We start from the raw sequence: 25,891 nt of genomic DNA, 5'->3' as shown, positions 1-25,891 counted from the left end.
TCGCTGACGATGCGACGATTCCCCTTCACTCCTGGCCCCCCCCGCCCCGCCCCTCTCACTGCGGCGGAGCCGGAGCCGGTCGGCCCGGGCCGCGGGGGAGGAGGTGGAGAGGGCGGGGCCCTCCTCCCCAGCCCCCCACTGCCGAGGGGCCGGACGCGGCCACCGCGGATATAAAAGAGCCGGCGTCCCGGAGCTGCCGCAGTGCTACCCGCCCCGGCCCCTCGCTCCCGCTCTGCCGGCGGCCGCACCTGCTCCGGCCATGATGAGTTTCGGCGGCGCCGATGCGCTGCTGGGCGCACCGTTCGCTCCGCTGCACGGAGGCGGCAGCCTGCACTACGCGCTGGGCCGCAAGGCGGGCACCGGCGGTCCGCGCTCCGCGGCCGGCTCCTCCAGCGGCTTTCACTCGTGGGCGCGGACGTCTGTGAGCTCCGTGTCCGCCTCGCCCAGCCGCTTCCGCGGAGCCGGCGCCGCCTCGAGCACCGACTCCCTAGACACACTAAGCAACGGGCCGGAGGGCTGCGTGGTGGCGGCGACGGCGGCGCGCAGCGAAAAGGAGCAGCTGCAGGCTCTGAACGACCGCTTCGCGGGCTACATTGACAAGGTGAGGCAGCTCGAGGCGCACAACCGCAGCCTGGAGGGCGAGGCGGCGGCGCTGCGACAGCAGCAAGCCGGCCGAGCCGCCATGGGCGAGCTGTACGAGCGCGAGGTGCGCGAGATGCGCGGCGCCGTGCTGCGCCTGGGGGCGGCGCGCGGGCAGCTGCGCCTGGAGCAGGAGCACCTGCTGGAGGACATCGCGCACGTGCGACAGCGGCTGGACGAAGAGGCCCGGCAGCGCGAGGAGGCGGAGGCGGCGGCGCGCGCCCTAGCGCGCTTCGCGCAGGAGGCGGAGGCGGCGCGCGTGGAGCTGCAGAAGAAGGCGCAGGCGCTGCAGGAGGAGTGCGGCTACCTGCGGCGCCACCACCAGGAGGAGGTGGGCGAGCTGCTCGGGCAGATCCAGGGCTGCGGTGCTGCGCAAGCGCAGGCGCACGCCGAGGCGCGCGATGCCCTCAAGTGCGACGTGACGTCGGCCCTGCGGGAGATCCGTGCGCAGCTCGAAGGCCATGCGGTGCAAAGCACGCTGCAGTCGGAGGAGTGGTTCCGAGGTGCGCGGGCGCGTGGGTTGGGAGGGGGTCGCTCCCCCGGCTGGCCAGTGAGCAGCTGATGATGGTTCACCAAGGAGTCCTCCCTAAAGCTGTTGGACCCTCTGCAGAGTGCATATGCAGCCTCATAAAGTAGCGGTTTTACTTCGGCTCTCCCTTGGGGCGCCCCAACCTTGGATTTTCCTTTAGTTGACGACCCTCATATTATTTATATCTGTACTTAAACGTTGGGGCTAGCTAACCCCTCTGTTCCCCACATTATTAGACGGACCCCAGTTTCAGACCAGTCTCCCTTTCAAACTGAACAAGCTCCATTTAGATTTCAGGGTATCCAGTACCCGCTTGTCCTGCCGACTCTGCCCACCCTTTCTCACACCCTTCGCAGAGGGTGGCACAGGAGTATTCTGCTGACACGTACCATGCTTTTTCCTACTACTAGCTCAGTATGTAACATAATGCCCCCACTTTAGGAATCTTCTGTGTGAGATGAAAGGAGCCTCTCATTTTCACGCCCTTTCTAACCAGTATGGAACCAGCACATGGACCTCATGATTGCAAGTGGCCAAGGCAGCCTCTATTATTAAATATACCCTTTCTCCTCTCAAAAGCTGGCACCTCCCATCTCCCTTTCTCCCCCAACTTCCCAGGGATTCTGAGCAGGCTAGGCTGTAGTTGCCCTGAATTACCGCCCAGTAGCTGCAAGGTGACCTTGACCCTCTCTGGCTCTTGTTTCTTTGGGGACTGGGACATGGAGTCACTGAGTTTCCTAGTTTTACATGCAGAATCCTCTCTGACATCATCTCTATAACCCGGGGCAGGAGAGTGCAGAGCTGAGGTGTCCAAGGCTGTCTGCAATCCATAGTAGCCGAGAATCCTCACTGGGGTAATTTTAAAGCTTGCTAACACCAGGGAAAGCCAGGAATACCAGGGTGGCAGTGAACCATCCCTTCCCCCGTCCCTGCAGCAAGGTTCCTCCCAGAGGGGAATGCTTCTTTTAGGTTTGCCCTTCACCCAAGCAGAGCATCCGAGGATATATGTCCCCACCAGCTGGCCTCTTTCTTTCCACCAGGGTCAACCCTTGAATGTGGGATGTTCCCTTTCAGGAGATTAAGACCGATTTCTGATTTGCACTGGATGATCTGAGAACCAGTTGGTGGCAGAGGCCATTGTATACCTTCGGTTGGCTCAGAAGCTGCTGTGCTAGACAATGAAGTCAGGTAGAGGAAGGGGAAACGGACTGGTCCCCCGTGACCTCGGACTCTGCAATGTCTGTGGGGAGTTACCATGACTACATTGTAACTGACGTGACTCAGGGATGCTAACTTCATCCACAAGCCTGCATTAGACCTCATGGCTTGATTTCCCACCCGAACCCCTCAGTATGCCAGCCCTTTGTTAAGGAACTCTGCCTGACCCTTCCTTTCTCCTGAGTTTAGGGAGAGACAGTCTGTTTTTTAAAACCAATAGACTAAATTTGAATCCTGCCCCTCACTGGCTGGATGGCTTTGGACAAGAGCTTCTGGACTGTCATAGGACGGGGTGGATTAACACCTTGGCACATCTTCACCCCATGCATGTCACCTTCCAGATCGGAGCCCAACTTGGAACCCAAGTTCAGGTGTGCCTAACCCTGTGCCCTGGTTCCTCCCTTATTCAGTGAGGTTGGACCGACTGTCAGAGGCAGCCAAGGTGAACACAGATGCCATGCGCTCAGCACAGGAGGAGATAACAGAGTACCGGCGGCAGCTGCAAGCCAGGACCACGGAGTTGGAGGCGCTGAAAAGCACCAAGGAATCACTGGAGAGGCAGCGCTCTGAGCTAGAGGACCGTCATCAGGCAGACATCGCATCCTACCAGGTGAGCAGGAGGAGGGGAATCACTTTCTTAGCGAAGGATCCTGGTCTCTGAGTCAGACATCGCAGCGTTGCAGACTGTGAAGATCACCAGTGCAGGGGTGTAGCTCAGTGGGAGAGGTCTTGCCTTCCCAGTGTGCATGAGGTCCTGGGCGCCATCCTAGCACCTAATGAATAATTGCCCTCTTAAATATAAATGCTCAGCCTAATCTTGATAGAGTGGGTATTCCATTACTTGTCACCAGAGTCTGTGGCTGGAGGGACAGCCTTGGCAGATTTCTCTGATCAAAAACAACCCTGGGGAGAAAAGTGTCACTTTCTTAGGACTGGATAAATAAATAAACGTGATTACAGAAACATTGGGAACTGGAAAAACATAACAACGCAGGAGGCAAAAGGTAGTTGTAAAGGTTCACTTTAAGCAGTGCTCCAGTGGGAAGAAGTTTCATCTCTATTCAGTATGCTTCTGGGGACCCTCTGCCTTGGCAGGTAATCAAAGAGCAGACACTTGCCAAGCATTTTAGAAAGAATAGAAAACAGAGTAGCTAAAACTGCTTTCTCCCCAGGGCCCTGTGTAGGATGCTACTCAAGTGTCCTACCACGGGGCTACACTTCAGCCCTTCCGTGGAGCACTGTCTAGGACATCTGCAAAAATGCACCCATCATTTTACTTACTGAGTCAGTGTCTGTGATATCTCATTCCAGGTCTTTCCTCAGGCTGAGATTTCTGATCTAGATTTATTTTTCATGTCTGTACATGAGCAGCTTACAGTTTTGACAGGGTGGGGCTTTGTCCCCAGCCAGGTGGCTGAGCAGCATGGCCCCAGCTTACCTGGAACTGAGGGCCAAGTACCAGCTGGCAGATGACTTGCCTGATCTGTCATCCCCAGGATGCTATTCAGCAGCTGGACAATGAGCTGAGAAACACCAAGTGGGAGATGGCTGCACAGCTCCGAGAGTACCAGGACCTGCTCAATGTCAAGATGGCCCTGGATATCGAGATTGCTGCCTACAGGTGAGATGGCCCAGGAGCCTTGAGACAGTATAGAGCCCGTGTTCTCAGAGCCTTGAGACAGTATAGAACCCTGTGTTCTCAGAGCCTTGAGCAATATAGAGCCCCGTGTTCTCAGAGCATTGAGACAGTGTAGAACCCTGAAAATTGTCCCCAACAATGCATGCAGACATGTACCCAAACCCACACATACACATAATAAAATAAAAATGTTTTAAAATCCCTATCATGCTGGGCAGTGGTGGCGCACGTCTTTAATCCCAGTACTCTGGAGACAGAGGCAGCTGGATCTCTGAGAGTTTGAGGCCAGCCTGGTCTACAAAGCAGGTTCCAGGACAGCCAGATTGTTATATAGAGAAACCTTGTATCTTAAAATTTGCCATTTAAGCATTTAAAATCAACAGTTTAGGATGTTAAGGGCATTTGCGTAGGCAGCACTCATCCCCATCCATTCAGAGCTATTTCACCATCCAGATTCAAACTGCACACCCCTTATGAGACGCCTCGTTGTCCCTGCCCTCAGCCCCTCACAGCTATTCTACTTCCCAAGAGGCAGAACTCTTGAAGCCTATTTTCTTTTAATTACATTTTATTTATTTATTTGTATATGTGTGTGTGCTAGCATGGACACACATATGGAGGTTTGAGGGTGTGTGTGTGTGTGTGTGTGTGTGTGTGTGTGGAGAAGACAGTTTGGGGAGTTGGGTGTTTTTTTTTTTTTTTTTTTTTTTGCTTCCACCATGTAGGTGCTGAGTATCAAATTCCCAAGTCTTTGGGCTCCATGGTAGGTGTGCTTACCCACTGAGCTATCTCATTGGCTCAAGAGTGACTTGTTTTCTTTCTGACTGTGACTTACAGTTTAAAGTCTTTATCTACCCCAAACCCAGCTAGTCAGAGACTTGCTTTAGAGGAAAAGAGGTGTTTAGGTAGTCAGGAACCATTATAAGCCCACCTTAGCTCACCAGGCCTTCATTCCTTGCAAGGATAGGCGGAAATGACAGGAACAACATGCATACCATGAATTGTTGGGAGGCTCAGCCAGTCCCGTTCATAGGGAAATCCAGCTGACACAGGTTCTCCTGGGCTCAGTGCTTACTGAATGGCAGCCACGAGAAGAGCAGTTCCCAAAGATGAGCCCTCCCAGTCTAGCAGGGCTGACATCATGAAGGCCTCTTCTGGCTGGTGACCCTTGACTGCCTACCTCCTTGCTCTGGTCTAATCTGCTACTCAGTACAGTGTACTAACCAGGAATCAGAGTGATCTCTGAGTTAGAAAGACAGGCCGGGGCTCTGCCCCAGGCTGCTGGATTGAGCTCTGTAGTTTACCAAGAGCCGGGGTAATGTCAGCTGTTCCACTTGGAAAACACTGTTCTAGGGGAGACCCCCTTTACTTCCCAAGCAGGCCCTCCGCCAAGCCTTTAATAGTCATCATGTCACAGAAACAGCCCTCTGAGTAAGGACTCTGGAGTCATCTCTCTACCAGTGAGGAAAGCGAGCCCTTAGGAGTCTGGGTAGCTTGGGTAAGGTCACCACCTAGTGAGTAGCTAAGTGAAAGGACAGGTCCCAGAGAATGGCTGCAAAAGGTGATGGGACAATTCGAAACAGCAATACTCCCAAACCTCAAACTGAATTTATAAGTATGGGCTTACTTGTTCCCAGCTTTCTTCTTTCAGCCATGGGAGGGATTTATTTTTCATCTTAGGGTGTGTGTGCACAGTGTGCGCATGCAGTGTACCTGCACAGTGTGTGCACAGTGTGCACATGCCATGTACCTGCACAGTGTGTGCGCAGTGTGCACATGCCGTGTACCTGCACAGTGTATGCACAGTGTGTGCGAAGTGTGTGCATGCAGTGTACCTGCACAGTGTGTGCATGCAGTTTACCTGCACAGTGTGCGCAGTGTGTGCATGCAGTGTACCTGCACAGTGTGTGCGCAGTGTGCGCATGCAGTGTACCTGCAAAGTGTATGCACAGTGTGTGTGCAGTGTGTGCACATGCAGTGTACCTGCACAGTATGTGTGCAGTGTGCACGTAGAGGTTTTGCACAACTTTCAGTCGTCCCAGTAGTCACGTCTCTTTTTCCAAACCTGGGACCTCATACACACTGGACCAGCAATATACCACTGAGCCATAACCCCAAACCCTTCAACTTTCTCTTAAATTAGGTTTTAGTTAAGAGACAGTTATCAATGTAGGAGTTTTCTACTGAGGATATTCTTTAGGGAGACATTTCCTCCCATAAACAGCAGTGCATCCCCCAAGGTCAGGCTCTGTGGGTGGCCACGGGAACTTTCTCCATCCTGACAGTGCTTCCTGCTGAGTGGAGAGTGTTCTTGACATGGCTCATGGCTCAGTCCTCAGCACCAGAGAAAAACAGGAGAGCAATGGGGAGGAGAGAGGAAGAAGAAAAAAGGGGGGATGAAAATGAAATTCCTGCCATTCATTCATATCTTTCATTCACCAAACCCTGTCATTGAATGTAATGGGACTTCCAAAAAAACCAAGAAAGATTGCAAACCTGCAGCTCTGCTCCGAGTTAATGGTGTGTCTCATTATCCATTCCACAGAAAGCTTCTGGAAGGCGAAGAGTGTCGGATTGGCTTTGGTCCAAGTCCCTTCTCTCTTACCGAGGCACTCCCGAAAATTCCCTCCACATCCACTCACATAAAGGTCAAAAGTGAAGAGATGATAAAAGTGGTAGAAAAGTCAGAGAAGGAAACCGTGATTGTGGAGGAGCAGACAGAAGAGGTCCAGGTGACTGAAGAAGTGACAGAAGATGAGGAAAAAGAGGCCAGAGAGGAGGAAGAAGGTGAAGAAGAGACAGAGGGAGGAGGAGAAGTAACATCTCCCCCTGCAGAAGAGGCCACATCTCCAGAAAAGGAAACCAAGCCTCCTGTGAAGGAAGAGGCCAAGTCACCAACTGAGACCAAGTCACCAGCTGAGGCCAAGTCACCAACTGAGACCAAGTCACCAGCTGAGATAAAATCTCCAGCTGAGGCCAAGTCACCAGCTGAGGTAAAATCTCCAGCTGCAGCCAAGTCACCAACTGAGGCCAAGTCCCCAGCTGCAGCCAAGTCACCAACGGAGGCTAAGTCACCAGCTGAAGTAAAATCTCCAGCTGAGACCAAGTCACCAGCTGAGGCCAAATCACCAGCTGAGGTAAAATCTCCAGCTGAAGCCAAGTCACCAGCTGAGGTAAAATCTCCAGCTGAGGCCAAGTCACCAGCTGAGGTAAAATCTCCAGCTGAGGCCAAGTCACCAGCTGAGGTAAAATCTCCTGCTGAAGTTAAATCTCCAGAGAAGGCCAAGACCCCTGTGAAGGAAGGTGCAACATCCCCAGCTGAGGAGTCCAAGTCTCCTGTAAAGGAAGGAGCGAAGTCCCCAGCTGAAGTAAAATCTCCAGAGAAGGCCAAGTCCCCAGTCAAGGAAGAAGCAACATCTCCAGCTCAAGTCAAGTCCCCGGAGAAGGAAGAGGCAAAATCACCAGCAGTGGTCAAGTCTCCTGAGAAGGCCAAGTCCCCTGTGAAGGAAGAGGTCAAGCCTCCAGCTGAGGTGAAATCCCCTGAGAAGGCTAAGAGCCCAGTGAAGGAGGAATTGAAGTCTCCTGAGAAGGCCAAGACTCTTGATGTGAAATCTCCAGAAGCCAAGACTCCAGGGAAGGAGGAAGTAAAGTATCCTGCAGACACCAAATCTCCCCAGCAGGCCAAAAGTCCTGCCAAGGAGGAGGTCAAGTCCCCAGAGAAAGTCAAGTCCCCTGAGAAGGAAGATGCCAAGGCTCCTGAGAAGGAAGCTCCCAAGAAGGAAGAGGTAAAGTCTCCTGTGAAGGAGGAGGTGAAAGCCAAAGAACCCCCAAAGAAAGTGGAGGAAGAGAAGACCCCTGCTACACCAAAAACGGAGGAGAAGGCGATCAAGAAAGATGAACCACCCAAGAAGGAGGCCCCAAAGCCCAAGGTGGAGGAGAAGGCCGCTACAGTGGAAGCCAAGAAGGAAGAGTCTGGAGAGAAGAAAAAAGCAGCGACCCCAGAAAAGGAGACTCCTGCCAAGACAGAGGTGAAGGAAGAGAAGACAGAGATGCCCAAGGCAGAAGCAGATGACACCAAGGCCAAAGAACCCAGCAAACCCGCAGAGAAGGAAAAGCCACAGAAAGAAGAGATGCCGGCAGCACCAGAGAAGAAAGACAGCAAGGAAGAGAAGGCCACAGAGTCCAAGAAGCCCGAGGAGAAACCCAAGACAGAAGCCAAGGCCAAGGAGGACGACAAGAGCCTTTCCAAAGAGTCTGGCAAATCCAAGACGGAAAAGGCAGAAAAATCCTCTAGCACAGACCAAAAAGATAGCCAGCCTCCAGAGAAGGCCACAGAGGACAAGGCTGCCAAGGGGGAGAAGTAGGCTGACACAGGAACACCAGAACAGCCAAAGAAACTCAGGAGGGTCCCGGTACTTAAGGGTCAGTGCAATAAGTTTTATTTCTTCCTTTCCTCTCTGTAAGAAGCAGCAGTGTTTAGATGATGGGCCTGCCCTCACCAAACAGGAATTTCTAGTAGGATTAAGTTAGCAAGAGAAGATACCCTGAGCCCTGACCCCCCACATCCCAAGCCCACCTCAGGTGATGGACAATTATGATAGCTTATTGTAGCCGAACGTGATGTATGCTGAATGCTACATGAAAACCACTCGACTAAAAACTGCCCCCTCCTTTCCAAATAAGTGCATTTACTTCTTGTATGTACAATGACAGATGGCCGCAATAATGAATGAGCAGTTAGAAATGCATTATGCTTGAAATGTAACCTATTCCTGAATGCCTTCTTGTTTTCCAAAGGAGTGGTCAGGCCCTTCCCCAGCACTCTCCTGGAAGAGCTGCAGCAGGTGAAGCAGGGCACTGGCCACGGAACCATGCCAGGGCGCACTTTCCACTGAGTCCACTTTCAATTGCTTCCGTGCAATAAAACCAAGTGCTTCTAAAATAAAATGGTGGCTGTTCTTATTTGTTCTCTTCCCTTGGGAAGACTAGGGACGGGGACAGGAGGTCTGGATGTTACACCAGGTCTGTGCTGGTGGCCTGGGGCATCATTCCCGCATATGGTCCATGGGTTACCTTCATCAGCATTACCTGGGAGCTGCAGACTCCTGACTGCGCAGTTAATGTCACAATCTGAGAGGGAGGCATAGGGAAAGTCCACACTTTGCCAAACCCCAGTTTACCCTATGTACATGGATGCTGGGATGCCTGGGAACAGTGAGCGTCAGGAGGATGCTGAATGGTTCACGGACCATAAGAAGTACCTTATATAAGAGGCCACACATGGCTAACTCATCTGTGGTGAAGACTACAGCAGTCACCTAATTTACACCCAATGTGCTTATCTGGGCATGGATTTTACCTTTCTCGTTCCCAACTCCCACCCCTTTTATAGTTTTATTTGCGACAGTGGCTTGCTTAAATGCCCAGGGTTATCTTGAACTTGTCTTCCTGTCTCTGCCTCCCAAATGTCTGGGGTTGCCTGAATCTACCACTATACCTGGCTCTGAAAGCTATAGTCCTGCAGGTTTCCATGGCACCCTCACTGTTAAATCCTTGGTGGGACTGGCATGACCTCTTACTCTGCTTGGTCAACACCTCTCCCAGGAATTGCTTCTCTGTTCCTCACCTTTCCCCCACCCCCACTAGATGGCTCTCGGCTATAATGTTTCTTATTTCCTTCCTCTGGTCACTCTGAGGATTGACCCAGAATAGCCAATGAACCTCTTTTCTGGGATTTTAAACTTGGTCGTGAGATGTGAGTCAGGAGCTGTGGGCAGTCATGTTTCCAGAGCTACGGTAAGATAGTCTGAGAAGGTGAAATGAACAAGACCCCTATGGTGGATTTCCTAACGATCCAACCCACAGCTTGTGGCCATTCCTTGAATGATAAATCCCCTTCTTTACCAGCGCTCTTTGGATAAAGACACCGCTTTACAAACAGAGGGCTCTGAATAACAGTGACTAAAGCAGGAGTCGCTATGATCAAGAATAAATGGCGATACTGCAGGGAAGGAGCGTGCCCCACCCTCAGCACACCCGAGTTCTGGTTCACACTCCAGGCTAGGAGCCACACGTCATCTTCGGCACCCATCTCCATCTGTCACAAAGATTGAATTATTAAAAGAATGCCAAGGTGATCACCTCTAGATAAAAATATTTTTTGACCCAGTCTCATGTATCCCAGGGTTACTTTAAACTTGTTATGTTCCTGGATGACCCTGAATTTCTGCTTCCACCTTCTGAGGGCTAGGATTATAGGCATGCACCTTGGTCCCTGGCAAATAACCACTTATCAGCATGGTCAAGGACTCTGACAACTGAACATTAATTTTCTGAGCTGTCTGCTCTGGAGAAATCAGGCATCCATAGGCCCTAGCACATAGCCACATCTGCACATAAAGTGGAGATCTGAAGGCAAGAAATAAAATCAGTACTAACAGTCCTTGCCTCAGCCTTCTGAATACCATTATTTCAGGCATATACCACCTTGCCTGGCTCTCCCCCATGTAGCTTGCCTAAAAGTGTCAGTCATCTGAATACTCTAGAATTTCTATTTATTTATTTATTTATTTATTTATTTATTTATTTATTGTTTTGTTTTCCGAGACAAGGTTTCTCTGTGGCTTTAGAGCCTGTCCTGGAACTAGCTCTTGTAGACCAGGCTGGTCTTGAACTCACAGAGATCCGCCTGCCTCTGCCTCTCAAGTGCTGGGATTAAAGGCGTGCGCCACCACCGCCCGGCTTACTCTAGAATTTCTTATGATGACAAATATGAAGAGTAGCCATGATATTGCATACATTATCTGTAGTCTGTGTGGGCATCACTCTTTTGAGACAGGGTCTTGTGTAGTCCAGGCTAGTGTCTAATTCACTATGTAGAGAATGACATGGAACCCAAGGGCTGGGGTTCTCTGTGTGTAGTGAAGGACCCTATAGACCACCCCCCCTCTCAGGACCTGCAGCTAGCCGGCTCTCATGAGAACATCCTGTTTGCTTGAGACCCCCAGGACCCTCTCAGGACCTGTAGCTAGCCAGGCTCTCATGAGAACGTCCCGGTCACATAGGAAAATAGGATGCCTATAGTCAGCACATGTGCCTAACTTAAAATATCAGCAGTTTACAAAAGAAATATAAGACCCCAGCTTAACTGCTGTAATACCATTTTACAAGGCTCTTGACAAACAAATGTAAGTGCAGAGTGAGGTCAGAGGCTCTGGCTGTCAAGCAGGATATTTATGAGGTCAGAGTCTCTGGCTCCAAAGCAGGATATTTATGAGGTCAGAGTCTCTGGCTCCAAAGCAGGATATTTATGAGGTCAGAGTCTCTGGCTCCAAAACAGGATATTTATGAGGTCAGAGTCATCTCTGTGTGGGAAAAAGGAAAAACCACTTATGCCCCCTGCCCCATTCTAATCAGACCGATAACCATGCATCTGCTTGGTAATTTGCTTCCGGGCCAGCCCCTTACCTATAAAAAGACCTTCCCCCAGTCTGCAGGCGCGCAAGTCCTCCGAAAGACTTTGCCGCCCGCAGGTACCTGTGTTCACCTAATAAACCTCTTGCTATTTGCATCCGAGTGGTCTCGGCCTGTTCCTTGGCGTCGGGGGAGTCTCCTCTCCAGGGGAGTCCTCTTCGGGGGTCTTTCAGTACCACCATCCCTGGTTTATGTAGTCCCAAGGATCAAATCCAGAGTGTGTGCTCTCTACTAATGGAGCTATCTCCTTAATCCCATTTTCAAGGTCAATAAATGATGGAGAAAGGTGAGGTGGGAGCCCAAAGCTATTTGGCTGGTTTGTGGATTAAAAGAATTAGTGATTAACTGTTGAGTCACCAAGAATACATTGGTGTTGTATTAAGTAAGGATTAAAAAGGATTTTGCCTTGGGAAGCACCTGTAAGGAAGAAAGCTTGCTGCCTGCCCAGCCTAGACATACCCTGTTGACCTTGCTGTGGCCCAGCCTAGAAGACTTACCCTGTTGACTTTGCTGTGGCCCAGGCCCCCATCTTCCAGTATATCTTTCCAATTGTGTCCCTCATCTTCTTCTCAGTTCTAGTTCTCTAGTCTCTGTCTTTGCCCCCTTCTGATGGCATCAGCCCACCCAGGTAACCCAGGCTAATCTCCACATCTTGAGACTCTTGCCCTCATCCATGCAAAGTCCCTTGTGCCATATGCTCTTGTACTCTGTAAAGGTTTGTCACTTGTACTGGTTTAATAAAATGCTGATTGGCCAGTAGCCAGGCAGGAAGTATAGGCGGGATGACCAGAACAGGAGAATTCTGGGAAGAGGAAAGGCTCAGTCTGCAGTTGTCACCCGGACACAAAGGAAGCAAGATGAGACTGCCTCACTAACTTGCTTTTGGTTATGGTGTTTTCATCACAGCAATGGGAACCCTAAGACAGATGGGCTGAGGGGTGTGCTCAGTGCCTAGTAAGCATGACACTCTGTATTATTGGATCCCCAGCACTGAAATAAATAAAAGGCAAGGAACATGAATGGGGTTTCCTGGTGCAAAGCAAGCAGGCAGGGGCTGCAGCTTGGGGTGTGCCCCAGCTCAGAAACTGCAAAGACTATGGGCAGTTCTAGCAGAAGCAGCTGTGAGGTCCTTGCCCTATATAGACATTCTGAAGAGGCTGATTGTCAAGTCTGTTTTGTTACCTTTCTTTATAAGACCAAGAGATTCCTTTGCTCTGCTGGCTCTTTTGCTAGGGACAAGCTGTAACCAGCAAGCAGAGCTCCTCCCAGCACTCTCCACCCAGTCCCTGCTTCTCTAGAGGTGAGCTTTTGTGCTGAGTCAGTTTGGCTGTCTTCCAGACAAGACCAAAGTGGTGGCTGCAGTGCAGGGGCCATTAAAGGAACTAATTTTAGGCCCTGTTTTAATCTTATTCAGCACAGACAGTGAGACACGGCCTGAAAGTAGCCAGACCAAGAAGATGCCAGCAGGGACAAAGTCCCAGGCAAATAGGTCAGGAAGAAAAGCACCCAGAAGCTCAGCTGCATAAGACAGCAGAGAAGGAGCTGCTTAGAAAACTGCCTCTCCCGTGTTCGTGTCGCCAAGAAAAATGAGGGAAGAGAAGGGATAAAAGTACGCCTTCACAGAAAGGCTTCGGCAAAATGCATTTCAGGAGCTTGTTAAAAATGTATTTCCTTGGTCCATCTTAGGCCAGCTGAGTCACTTGGAAAAAAGTGCTTTTCAGATCAGCTTGTAGATCTGTGTAGGCAAGTCTGTGTAGTTGAGGGCCTCTGGCTGAAGAGTGCCTTCCTCTGGTAGTCAGAGAATGGGGGCAGTGTGGGCTGGCGAGGTGTTGATGCTGGACATTCAAGGCTACCCTAAGGAATGAAGAACTTGGCAAGTTTTGGAGTCTCTTGGCTTGTCTTAATTTTATGTTTTTATTTAAGTGTGTGTAGGGTTAAGTGGTGTGTGCATCAGTGCTGCTGCCTGCGGAGGCAGACACACTGGATCCCTTGAAGCTAGAGTTACAGGCCATTGTAAGCCACACCACAAACTTGGGGGCCTCTACAAGAGCAGTACATGCTCTTAACTACTGAACCATCTCTCTAGCCCCAAGCTCCACAAAATCTTTTTCTTCTTCTCCCCACCCCCAATACATGGTTTCTCTGTGCAGCCATGGCTGTCCTGGAACTAGCTCCTTAGACAAGGTGGGCCTCGGACTCACCTGTCTCTGCCTCCCAAGAGCTGGGATTAGAGGTGTGTGCCACCATTGCCTTGCACTCCCCAAAATCTTTATCTTTGAGATGCTCAGCAGAAAGGGCAGAAAAAGCAGTTTCTATGTGGGAAGTTCGTGCTGTCAAGGCTAATCTACTAAGAGTAGACGTGTTTGCAAAGTGCTGGATTGATTGCACTGTTCTACAGAGGTGAAAAGCTTGGAAAATCTTGCCTGGAACTATAATAAAAGGCACCATTAATTTGCCTTTGAGTTAGCAAACCAGATTATACTTCTAACAATAGAATGGTTATTGTTGAAATGATGTGTTCAGTGGCTCAGCTGGCCTCCAACCTATATAGCAGAGAGTGACCTTGAATTGTGTCCCTCCTGACTCCACCTCATGCTGGGATTATAGACATTCACCAGTACAGCTGGTTTATGTGTTGTTGGAGATTAAATCCAGGGCTTCATGAAGTTTAAGCACTCTATCAACTAAGCTATATGTGTAGCCCACAACCATAGAATAATTCTTAATTTTTGTTTTTGAGACAAGGTCTCTCTATATGACCTCCAACTGTCCTAGAACTCAAAATGTAGTCCATGCTGGCCTTGAACCCACAGACCTGCCTGCCTTGGCCTCCTCAGTACTTAAAGGTGTGACCCTCAATAATTTTTAAATATTTTTCTCTGTGTATCCTCGTTCTTTACTTTTTGGTGCTAAGGAATGGCTTGTGCTCTACCACTGAACTACACTCTCAGCCCTGTATTCTACACTTTATGCCAGAAGAGGGCACTGAATCTCACAATAGATGGTTGTGATCACTATTTTGTTGCTGGGATTTGAACCCGGGTCCTCTGGAGGAGCAGTCAGTGCTCTGAACCACTGGGCCATCTCTCCAGCCTCCCTATTCTACTTAAGGTGAACTGTGAATTTAGTATTGATTGGGGCAGAGAGCAGAGTTCTTCAGACAAGTGTCTAAGAAAACTTAGGACAAGGAAGGCTGTTCTTTTTGCATGCTGAGGACTGAACCCCAGGCCTTTAGAATACTAGGCAAGTGTTCTACACCGAGCTTCACTTATAGACCCAAGAACGGATAGTTTTGCAATCATTTTCCTAACCTTTGAGTCAAAACATTTTAGTTTTTGAGACGGAATCTTGTTGTGCAGCTCTGTGGGTCTTCACCTCTGGTGAAGTCCCTGTCATAAGGATCCTCCAGTGTCACCTGGTCTCGCTCTCCATCCATCTCGCTTAACTTCTGAGCACGTCCAGGGCAGTGTGGCCAGCCTGGTCTCAGTCTCGCTATGACAGCGTGCTGCCACGGGTAGTCATTCTGCACATGCCTCTCCAGTACTGGCTCACTGACCGTGAACACTTGAAATATTTAGACCTATTCTTTGTGATGTCTATCTGCTTTCTATTTAAGGTTGCTGCAATGCTAGGCATTTAAAATATCCACCTGCCAAGTGTCAGGCCTTCAAGGAACAAAGACAGTCTAGCAGAAAGAATGAAGGCTGAAAGAAACATCTGGATTTACTGACTTTGGTTTCTCTTGCAACTTCCTAGTAAGTAGAAATCTAGGATAAAAACAAAACAAAAACACCAAGATACTTTGCCCCTGCAAAACTACACAAGACAGGTGTGGACAAACAGGTGTCACCTCCTAGAACCAGAACCGACATTTCTTAGTCTCTCTCTCTCTCTCTCTCTCTCTCTCTCTCTCTCTCTCTCTCTCTCTCTCTCTCTCTCAAAACAGGATTTCTCTGTGTAACAGCCCTGGCTGTCCTGGGACTCACTTTGTAAACCAGGCTGGCCTTGAACTCACAGAGATCTGCCTGCCTCTGCTTCCTGAGTGCTGGGATTAAATGCGTGTGACACCACTGCCTGGCTTCTCAGTCACCTTTAAAAAGCACATCCAGAGTTCCAGAACAGGCAACAAAGCTACACAGAAATTCTGTCTCAAAACAATAAAAAAACAAAAACAAACAAACAAACAAAAAAACCACATCCAAGTGGGAGGTTGGTGGTGGCGTACACCTTTAATCCCAGCACTTGGAAGGCGGAGGTAGGCAAATCTGTGAGCTCAAGGCCAGTCTGGTCTACAGAGTGAGTTTCAGGACTTCCAGGGCTGTTACACAGAGAAACCTCTGTCTTGAGCCTCCCACACCCTACCAAAAAAAAAAAAAAAAAAAAAGCACATCCAGAAATAGTCCTCATGCCATGGTCCCTCCTGCTCTTCCAGACTGCCCAAGTAGTTACAAAGGCCATTTGGTCAGGTGACATTTTAATCAGCTGGTGTCTTTGGAAAATAACAAGAACATGTGGCCAGAGCAAAAAGCAGCGATGCAGGACCCAGGGTTGGGCTTTTGGGGAATGATAGGTTAGAGAGGGAAATCACCGGTGGCTGAAGAATCCTTGAGGATGGTTATATTTAAATGGCTTCATCCTACTTGGACCCCTAGAGAAACAAGAAAAGGGACAGTTATAACATACCTTCTGGACTGATAAAATCAATTACAGTTCACTCACAAGAGAACGCCAGGTAGCTGTCATGGGGAAATGTTACAATTGCATGGCTTAGGCGCAGGGCACAGTGAGAAAATCAGATCACACTGGTTAAGGTGTGACACCATTTTCATAAAAATGTCTCTATATGCTTGCAACATGTGTGGGCCTGAAAGATCCCTTAATGAGGCAGACATTTCGAGGACAGTACATGAACATTCTCATTTTTTGGATCACTATTTGTAACTCTGTCAATGAACACTAGATTCCTATAATTGAAAAAGCAAAAAGAACATTTAAAACTGGAGAAATAGGCAAAGGAAGCAAAATTTTGCACAATAGTATACAGCCAGGAAGCAACAGAAAGAAAAATCAGAGGTCTGACACCAAAATCTGTTCCAGGAAGGCTGAATCATGGTCAAGCAGAGCAAGACCCATGTTCAGACTTCCTCCCAGTGAGAATCAGAGCAGGAAAATGGGTCCTCAACACAACTCTCAGAGGGGCTCTTACACAAAACACAAAGACAAACATCTACAAACAGGACTTCCTCCCCATGTCTGTCTAGGACTGACATCCAACAACAGCTACAGAAGGTGACCCTCCGGGACTTGATCTAAGGGAGTAAGGATGTGCATAGGATAGTTTTTTGTCAACTTACACACGTCAGACCAAATGAGAAGCAAGTGGAGTGAGCAAGTTGGTAAGCAGCACCCTCCATGGCCTCCTCTTCAGGACTACAGAAGGAAACCCTTTCCTGCCCAGGTTGCTTTTGTTTATGTGTCCATCACATAAACAGAAGAGTAATGGGGGATGTGTGAGTAAGAAGCAGGGGTGTAAAAGGTGAGCAAAGTTTTATTCTTCACCAGGGCTGAAGGGAATTAAACCTTCTTCTCCTCAGTGGCTGAGGGCTTATCCAGCCTGTGTTGTGCTGGCACTGTAACATCCCCCATCTCACTTTAATCTTTCCATCAACACATGGAGTATGTGCTGCTTGGAGGATTAAGTACAGAGATCCTTATGTCATGGGTGAGAGCTGGACCTGAAATCTCAGCCTGGATCATCTATGGCATTATAAGCCTACAATCAGAGGGGTACACCTAGGCAGAGTGGTGAAGTGTCAGTCCAAGACAAACCCCAGGTCTACTACTGCCCACACCAGCACCCTGTACTTAGTAGTCGCAGGACCCCAGGTCAAGAACCTTGCAGCCCCATCCATCAACTCTGAAGCTGTCACCTCCCAGAGCACTGATGGAGCTCAACACCTCAGGAAGGGAAAACAAGCACAGGCTGAGCGCGGCTCCCACCTGCAAATGTGCTAGAGCAGGTGGAGAGGTGGAGAGAGCTGAGATTTCACACAGACCCACTGGAGGGAATAAGCTTCAGAGTGGCATTGGTGGTCAGCTCTGCCTTGCAGCCACTCAGGGCTGGAGCTAGCTATTATCAAACACCATAAACCAGGACAGTGGAGGTGCCAGACAGGACATTCCCAGATGTCAGAACTTGCTATTCAAGAATAAGACTGAGAGCAAGGTGAGAACTCTTCTGTTTTATCTGTTCTGTAGCCAAGGTCGAACCCATGGCAATCCTCCTGCCTCCAGCTTCCAAGTGCTAAGATTTTAGGCATGAGCCACGACACCAGGCCTGATAGATTATAACAAATTATAATCCAAACACCCTCACCTTCCTCACTCCCTGCCCAAAAGAGAAGGGTGGCCTAGAAGTAATCTCTAGTTTTGAAAGAATGGAAACACACGTTAGGAAACAAACAGGAAAGAAGACCCCAATACCCAAGAAAACGGAAAAGTAGCCTGAGGTACTGCAAGTCCAGACACTCTAAACACCATGTGCCAAGAGCTGCTAACAGGTCTAAAGAGCCCAGGAACTTCACTCAAATGATCTCAGGCACCCTGAGCTCCTCTTCAGCCCTAGAGCCAGGGCTCAGTGCTGCGCGGATGAACCGCTCTGTGGTAGTGTGCTGTGCTCACTCCCTGCCTTCTGGAAGGGCTGTTTTGGTTTGGTTTTTCTCTAGGCTGCATGGTTGCCCACTGACTTGGTCTCACCGAGGGAAGAACACTTGAAGATGCCAGCAAACTCACTAAGATTGTGGGGGTACCACTTTAAGTGCTCACTTGGACATCAAAAGTAAACAGGCCCTATTGTTTCCCACAGAAAACACAGTTAGCCAAAGCTTCTTAGCATGGCCCAGTAGTTTCCTTGGATGGGTGACCTTCTCCAGGGATGACCAAGAACAGGTGAGCCAGCTGCAGGGAAGTCTCAGGAAGGAGAAAACAAGTTCTTCCTGGAAATATGGCAGCAGAATTTTCTGTTATGAATACAGACAGATGTCCTCTTTGCCAGGCCCTGTCCAATGAGACCTAGTCTTCAAGGGAGGCTCTGACCTCTGCCCATGTCCTCATGAGAAGTCACAAGAGCCCCTACCTCTACTCACCTAAAAAGTCTCAGGCACATCTTCTCCTGGGGAAATTCCTTGGGGCCCTCTACACTATCATCATGGCTCTCGGTCTCCAGGTAGACGTCCAACAGCACACATAGCCGCTGCAGCTGGTTGGTCAAGAGCTGGTGGCTGGGTCGAGGGCCACAGAGCTCCTTATAGCACACGTTGACCTCGCTCTCCATAGCCTGTACGGGTGGGAAGCCAGCACCTCAGTATTTCCTTCCTAGGTATGGCGGGGCACACTGGCCAGGCTTTTACCCCAGAGCTAAGCCTGAGGGCACCACAAGATTTTGTGCAGGCACAAGCACATATGCACCCAGAGGAGCTGTATAAGCAGAATAGTACCACAGCTTTGTCCAGAGACCCTTGATTTTCACAATTTCCCCTAAGTGCCTACAGCAGAAACACAGGACTGCAGGGGAAGAATCTTAAGCCCCAAGTCAGAAGGTATTAGGCTTTCTGCTCTATGGCCATAAGGCTACCAAATCCCACCAAGAGGCGTGACCTTAGCAACAACCTCAGCATCCTCACGGTCATTGAATCTGAGTGTTTTCGTAATGCTTCTGAATTTATTTACCATCTCACAGAAGCCCAAGGTGATGACAAGATTTTAAGAAAACTTTTTGTTTGTTTGTTTGTTTTTTGAGGCACAGCCTCACTATGTAGCCTTGGCTGGCTTGGAATTTACTAAGTAGACCAGCCAGGACTTGAATTCACAGAAATCTGTCTGCTTCTGCCTCCCCAGTGCTGGGATTAAAAGGGTGTAGCACCATGCCTTGGAGGATACCGAGTGCATGAAATCCAGAATAACATGTATTAAGTGCTGAATGAATGTGTGTTCTTGACATGAGCTGGCCATGGCGAGGACCCTAACCTCACATCCATGCAAGTATGGCAGAGCCTTCCCCTTCCCCCACGAGGCTAAAAGGAATGGCAAAGCCTTCCCTTCTGCTCCAAGTGGGAATGCTGACAGTGTGTTCAGAAAATGTCAGCCATTACTTTCAACCCCACAGATATTTACATATTCAGGGCCCGGAGATTGCTCCCTACAGAGCCTGCTCCTACTGGGATTAGCTAAATCTGCCTCCTTGGTCCGTCTGTGCACCCTGACTCTGCCTCCACGTACTCTATGTAATAAGCATGCTGGGTCTGGAGGTGGGCTAAGGTTTCTCTAGTCCAGCGCGTCTGCTTCCAGGTTTCTGTGCATCTCTCTCTTCTCCAATCCTTCACGGCCCTCAGTAGATCCAAATCCCTGGAGAGGTGCAAGGATGCCGCACCCAGCTAAGAATGTGATCTGGTGAGTGGGAAAAGCTGTGGGCTCCGGGGAAATGGAGGGGTGAGCACGTTCTATAAGTCCTGTCAGGCCCTTCCTGGGACTGAAGCAGTGCCCATGGCCTCCGCAGCTGCAGCCTTGGCCACCTCCCTAGGGGTTCTCCATGTTCCTCCTGACACACATGTGGGTCTTACCCGAATATTGTCATCATTGCTGTTGGTTTTCTCCCCTTTCCAGTTTAGACAGAGTCGGAAAATGGGTGGGATGGAGGAATAGCCAGGGTTCAACACCACAGCAGCTTGAAGTTTCGCTGGCAACAGGGGAAAGGGAGAAAATCAGTGACCACCCAGCTTCCCATGGTGGTCTACACACTGTACCCAAGGTCAACACAAATGTCTCCCATTAACGTAAGTGCTGCCAAGTGTATGGGTACATACTGTTTTAGACTCTAACAGAACTGCCAGGTTGCTGAGAGTAAGGCACAGTAATTCTGGTTCTTCCCAAGATCTGCTTTACTTACCGGTATTTGTCAATGGATTAAATCTGCTCTTGAGAAATGTCATAATTTTTAAAACTGTGTGTGTGTTTATGTGTGGTTGGTTGTTTGCCTCCACATATCTTTGTATCTTTGCACCAACATGTATACAGTGCCTTTGGAAGCCCGAAGAAGCAAATGCATTCTAGGACTGTAGTTACAGGTGGTTATGAGCTGCCATGTAGGTACTGGAGATTCAACTCAGGTCCTCAGGATGAGCAGCCAGGGCCTTTAACCTGGCTGGCCTCGAACTCAGAGATCTGCCTGCCTCTGCCTCCCAAGTGCTGGGATTAAAGTCATGCACCACCATGGCCGCCTTTTTTTTTTTTTTTAAAGAATTTATTGTTGTTGAGAGTCTCACATAGTCCAGGCTAGCCTAAAATTCAATTTATAACCAAGAATGACTTTGAATCCTGGTCCCCCTGCTTCTGATTCCCAAGTAGGACTAGTGGCAAATGTTCCCAGCCTCTCAAATCTAATTTACATGAGGATATGAGGAAAGTGAGACTTCCAGAAACTTCTCCATCATTAAACAGGTACAAAAGCACAAGACAGAGTATAATCAGAACTGCCTAGTATAAAAATCTGCATTCATAATCACTAAACAAATTATCTTCATATATTAATTTCCCCCAGTGATACTTCTGACCCCTCCTGTTGTTAAGATGGACGTAGGTACTGTGTGCATGTGTCTGAGTGCAGGAGGATGCCACAGAGTGCATTGGGCAGAGGACTGTTTCTCGGGAGACGCTTCTCTTTTTCCACTTTGTTTTGAGGCAGGGACTTTCCCTTCCACAGCTATGGTACTTATTGGAGCTTCCAGAAGATTCTCCCATCTCTGGGATTACAGACGCATACCATTCCATTCAGGTTTTTATGTAGGTTCCTGGACTTGATTTGGCTTATACATATCGTCCAAAGGTATTTATACTAGCCTGAGCTGATTTCATAAACAAAAATAAAAGAGCGTGGTGGTACAAACTTTTGATCCCAGCACTTCAGAGGTAGATGAATCTGTGAGTTCTAGCCCAGCCAGGTCTACACAGTGAGTTCCAGACCAGCTGGAGTTCCACAGTGAGACTCTTTCTCAAGAAGACAAAATATACAGCCAGTGAGGCAGCTCAGTAGGTAGGGGTGGCCGCTCCTAAGCCTCATGACGTGGGTTTGATGCCTAGAACCTGTAAGACTGAAGGAAAGAGCTGACTCCCCTCAGGTTGTCCTCTGAAATATGTGTGTGTGTGTTGCTTAGACCTGAGTGCACACACACATACACTAAATAAATGTAACAAAAACTGTAACAAACTCTCAAGAGTATGAGTAAATAAGCTCTCTTTTATAACGTTTCCAGCTTTGGGAATTTAATTTTGCTTTACTTATCTTATTTGTCTTTTGTGGTATTGGGGAATAAATCTAAGGCCTCAGGTATGCTAAACAAGTGTTCTAACACTGACTCATATGCCTAGTCCAGGAATTTTACATCTCTCACAATACTGACTAATAGAGGACCCCAGGCAGCTTGCTCAGCTCAGGGGTCACAGCCGTGAGGCTGGGGGACAGAATGAATAGGCAGTGCCAGGCTGCTGAGGCTGGGATAGAACAGCTGACAGCCCAAGCAGGACATCTGCATGGCTCCAGAAAGGGAGGGAGGTTCTGTTACCCAACCTTACAATCAGAGTAACAGCCCTACCCTTCTGTGTGGAGCGCCCCTCCACACGAGACATGCCCCTACAGGGAACTAAAACGAGAGATAAAACCAAGCTGAGGTGAGACCAAGCTTGAGCGTTGGCCATGATTGATACAGCTTTAAAACGGATGAGCCCACCACCCCAGTGACTGCATGAGGATTCACTGACATGACACATGTGTGGCTGTGTTATAGAACAAGTCCTCACTGAAAAAGTGGTTCCCTAGTCACCAGTGTTGGAAATCTCTACGGAGGATTCTAGGGTCTTTTTGCTAGGCATGTGTGCTATTTGAGAGCTCCCTTGATTAGAGAGCCCTGTGGTCAGTAGAGCAATCACCTACCTGTTCCCCTTTCAATAAGCGCCAGGTAGTAGAGATTGGTGTCCCCAGCCAGTCCTGCCTCTACTATGTCCTTAGTGAAATGCAGTTCCTAGAACAAGAACCAGGGTGAACTGCTGCTCCCCTAAAGCCTCTGCCCTGATGGCAGGGGATAAGGGTGGGGGGGACAGGAGCTGAGGGGTGACATGGTCACAGGGGCTGCAGTTCTACCTACCATGTAATCTTCATGGGCAATTATCACCCACTTTACCAGGCGAGAAACAACCTTGGCAGGAAAGAGGTACTGGCAGTCACTGGTAACTGGCACAATGCCATGTTCTAAAAGACAGCAAGGCAGGAGGCATTACAGGTAGAAATCAGGTAGCACAGCTGTGGCTTGCTGGAGGGCTATGGTGGCCTTGACACTTGTCCAGTACACCTGATTGTTCATTATATACCAGGAATAGAGAAGCATTTCAACCTGACATCCACTTCATGCAGGACTATGTATGCCTGCGGCCAGACCCAGCACCCGCATTCACGGTGCTTTAATCTTAATGCAGACAACGTCCAGTAAAACAAATCCCTGAAGCCACAACTAGTGTCAGTGCCTCTGCGGCAGGAACGGTTAATTAGATCAAATAGCTAAGAGGGCTGACTGACCTTGACAGAAAAGCCCCAGCAGTGTTCTGTGTCAGTTCCCTGCTGGTGTCTGGGTAAACAAATACGCAGACAAAGGGAACACTCTGGATGACAATCACCCAACCTTGGAAAAGTTAGCAATGCTGAGTAGGGAGCAAGGCCTGAGGGATAGGTGATGTTGCCCTGGAGCTCAGTGTCCATATGGAACCAAAGAACTGGCCTGGAGGTGGGAAAGAGGGGTCTTGTCTCCAGTTGGGTCCTGGAAACCCAAATGCCTAGCTTGACAGTGACTCTAATACCCAAAACTCTGACTCCCTCCAAAACCTTACCCCCACCCTGCAAGTGCCTTGTAAATACCCATCGAGTTTTTACTAGAGAACTGAAAGAAGCCATCCGGCTACCACCTAGGCCAGTGGCTCATCATAATCACTTGGGAGCTTAGGGGAAAATCCAAGGGGTTCAGCTATACCCTTAGAAGCACTAGCTCAGTAGGTCTTAAGGAAAGGATAATGGGATGACCCCTGTCTAGCTACAATCAGTGAGCTGAATGTGAATACAAGGGTCCCACTGTTTCTCCCCTCAGGCTATATGGGGTACCAGCATAAATTAGACTCATTAAATACTGCCAAGTGCATATGAATCTGTGATGCACGGACCTGGATGAACCCGTGAACTTGTGCCAATAGCCAGTGTCTTCTGGGAGGTCTGGCAGAGAACTGATGCTTCTGCAGGGAGCTCAGACCTCTGCCTGAATGGGCCTGCTGCTCTCCCCACTGGCCTACCATCCACTGCTCAGTAAGGCTGGGAACAGGATTCACAAGTTCTGAGGGAAACTTATTCCCATGTTGACTGTCAGGCTTACCCAGAGATGCGAACTGTTTGTGGAGAGCCAGGCGAGACTGTACCCTGGTCTTCAGCAGTTTCATGGTGGTCTCCATGTGGCTGGCGCTCTGTGAGTGGTCAGCTATCACCGTGTGCTAATAGGGAACGACAGTGAAAGATACACATGAGAGTCCCCTTTCCTTTCTCCAGGGACCAGCCAGACTGCACAGCCAGTCCCAAGGTGGGTGCTGTGTGAGAATGACAGTATTTCTCTACGTAACAGGTCAGATGCTAAGCCCTGGCAAGAACACAAGATACTGGGGTCCCATGAGGCTGGGATCAGCTCCTGAGAAAAGGCAGGATTCTATAGTGTATAGCCCCTGGGATCAGCTCCTGAGAAAAGGCAGGATTCTATAGTGTACAGCCCCTGGGATCAGCTCCCGAGAAAAGGCAGGATTCTATAGTGTACAGCCCCTGGGATTTTGCCCATTCTTATTTGTAGCAGCCTTATGCACAAGTCCAACAGCAGCAAAAGCTGTAACTGTGCTATACCTTGGGGCAAGACCAAGTTATCTTTGGTTTATAAGGCGACCAAGCTCCTAGGGAAGGTCAAGTCTTTTCAACACATGAAGACTAGGGTAAGGTATTTTAGTGCCCTGAGTGGATGGAGGTCAGAACACAGCCTCAAAGGAAGATTCTCTGCTAGATCACAACCCTATGAAGCTATGAGAGGCCTTTCTGGAATCTGTCTAGGAAGAGGAGCACTTCAGACCCTCAGCCAAGAAGGTAGGGCCAGAGTACACACCTGGGGCTGCTCTTTGGGGAAGTGGAGGCCACCCAGCTTCTGCACCCACAAGTAGGGGTGACCCAAGTCAAGAACATAGTCTCTCAAAGTCAGGATGCTGCAAAAGAGAAGACAGAATAAAATAATTTTATGAGTTGGGAACACAGCTCAGGAGCAGAGCTCTCACACAGGCCCTAGGCTCAGTCCCAAGTACTGCCTAGCCCCAGGACACAGTCCTTCTGTGTACCCTGGGGCATTCCCCAGTGCCCCCAGACAGGCCAATCCCAGTCCACAAGTCCTTAACTGTACAAAAATCTCTACTTGAAACTTCATCTCCAATATCCCATCTTTTTCCCTAGAACCTTTGCCTCATGAAGCAGAGCTTGAAAAGGCAGCCATTGGCCTCTTCTCTGCTCTATCCGCTCATAAAATAGCTTTTAAAATCTTGAGTACTCAAGAAAATTAAGATGCCATTCCTTTTATTTTTACTGTTTTGTTGTCTTTTGTTTTTGGCAGACTAGGGATGCAACCCACCATACCAATACTGAGCCATATCGCTAACCCTCATGTCCCTATATTCCAGATTTCATCTTTCCATGACATCCCTTTGCCTTCTATGCAGGAACAGAAAGATGTCCCCTGCAGCCCCAAAGTCCTCTGGGCCTACCAGGTATCCAGTTTGGCCTGAACTAAACAGATACAGACACAGGATAAGGGAAGGTGGAAGCCTGCTTACTCACCCAACTTTATCAAACTGATACTGATTGGCTGGGTTTGGAGTTTTCTTTCCATGATCTCCAGGATACAAGCAGCTCAGGACCGAGTCAGGAGACAGCAAGTCTCTACAGAAGACATGACTGCGGTGAGAACGCCAGTCGACACGGTGCCTCAGAGTGCACCTGGGCATCTACCAGTGGCAATGTACCACTCAGCTGTTAAGATGTCAACTACCATCCTACCATCTTTTATGTTGTTTATTTTTGGAAACAAGCTTTCTCTGTGTAGCCCTGGCTGTCCTGAACTCAGAGATCTGCCTGCCTCTGCCTCCCGAGTGCGTGCGCCACCATACTGGGCTCTACCATCATCTTTCATTGTCTGCTTCCTGTGCACCAAATCCTTTCAGTGCTTCAAGTCAGTGACTCTCAAAATATTATGAAACAGAGAAGATCTTCATCCCATTTCTCA

General features: G+C 49.2%; 2 protein-coding genes across 4 annotated transcripts in view; one reads left to right on the top strand and one right to left on the bottom strand.

The window, feature by feature from the left end:
* Positions 1-223: 223 nt before the first annotated feature.
* On the top strand, positions 224-8,911 carry Nefh (neurofilament heavy chain). The gene is made up of 4 exons (XM_050141114.1): positions 224-1,142; positions 2,797-2,996; positions 3,883-4,007; positions 6,571-8,911. The coding sequence occupies exons 1-4, from the start codon at positions 260-262 to the stop codon at positions 8,387-8,389; spliced, it is 3,027 nt and encodes a 1,008-aa protein (XP_049997071.1). The 5' UTR covers positions 224-259; the 3' UTR covers positions 8,390-8,911.
* A 7,075-nt stretch (positions 8,912-15,986) lies between these two features.
* Thoc5 (THO complex subunit 5) overlaps positions 15,987-25,891 on the bottom strand; it is a 33,965-nt gene continuing 24,060 nt past the window's right edge. For all 3 annotated transcript variants that reach the window (XM_050140849.1, XM_050140850.1, XM_050140851.1), the window contains exons 13-20: positions 25,447-25,548; positions 24,728-24,824; positions 23,963-24,077; positions 22,694-22,797; positions 22,483-22,570; positions 20,117-20,232; positions 18,644-18,834; positions 15,987-16,146 (exon numbers count right to left, since the gene is read on the bottom strand). In XM_050140849.1, the coding sequence (XP_049996806.1) occupies positions 16,083-16,146; positions 18,644-18,834; positions 20,117-20,232; positions 22,483-22,570; positions 22,694-22,797; positions 23,963-24,077; positions 24,728-24,824; positions 25,447-25,548 (877 nt within the window). In that variant the 3' untranslated portion in view covers positions 15,987-16,082. The remainder of the gene's footprint in view (positions 16,147-18,643; positions 18,835-20,116; positions 20,233-22,482; positions 22,571-22,693; positions 22,798-23,962; positions 24,078-24,727; positions 24,825-25,446; positions 25,549-25,891) is intronic.

The sequence above is a fragment of the Alexandromys fortis genome, unplaced genomic scaffold (assembly GCF_014885135.2).
Source record: "Alexandromys fortis isolate MF-2015 unplaced genomic scaffold, M_Fortis_MF-2015_v1.1 scaffold_7, whole genome shotgun sequence".
NCBI classification, from domain to species: Eukaryota; Metazoa; Chordata; class Mammalia; order Rodentia; family Cricetidae; genus Alexandromys; species Alexandromys fortis.
This window is presented reverse-complemented; position numbering and strand designations above follow the sequence as displayed.

Coding starts and splice junctions, on each gene's coding strand:
- Nefh (XM_050141114.1), top strand. CDS start 260: ATGATGAGTTTCGGCGGCGCCGATGCGCTGCTGGGCGCACCGTTCGCT. Junction 1,143..2,796: donor GTCGGAGGAGTGGTTCCGAG/GTGCGCGGGCGC, acceptor TCCCTTATTCAG/TGAGGTTGGACCGACTGTCA. Junction 2,997..3,882: donor CAGACATCGCATCCTACCAG/GTGAGCAGGAGG, acceptor TGTCATCCCCAG/GATGCTATTCAGCAGCTGGA.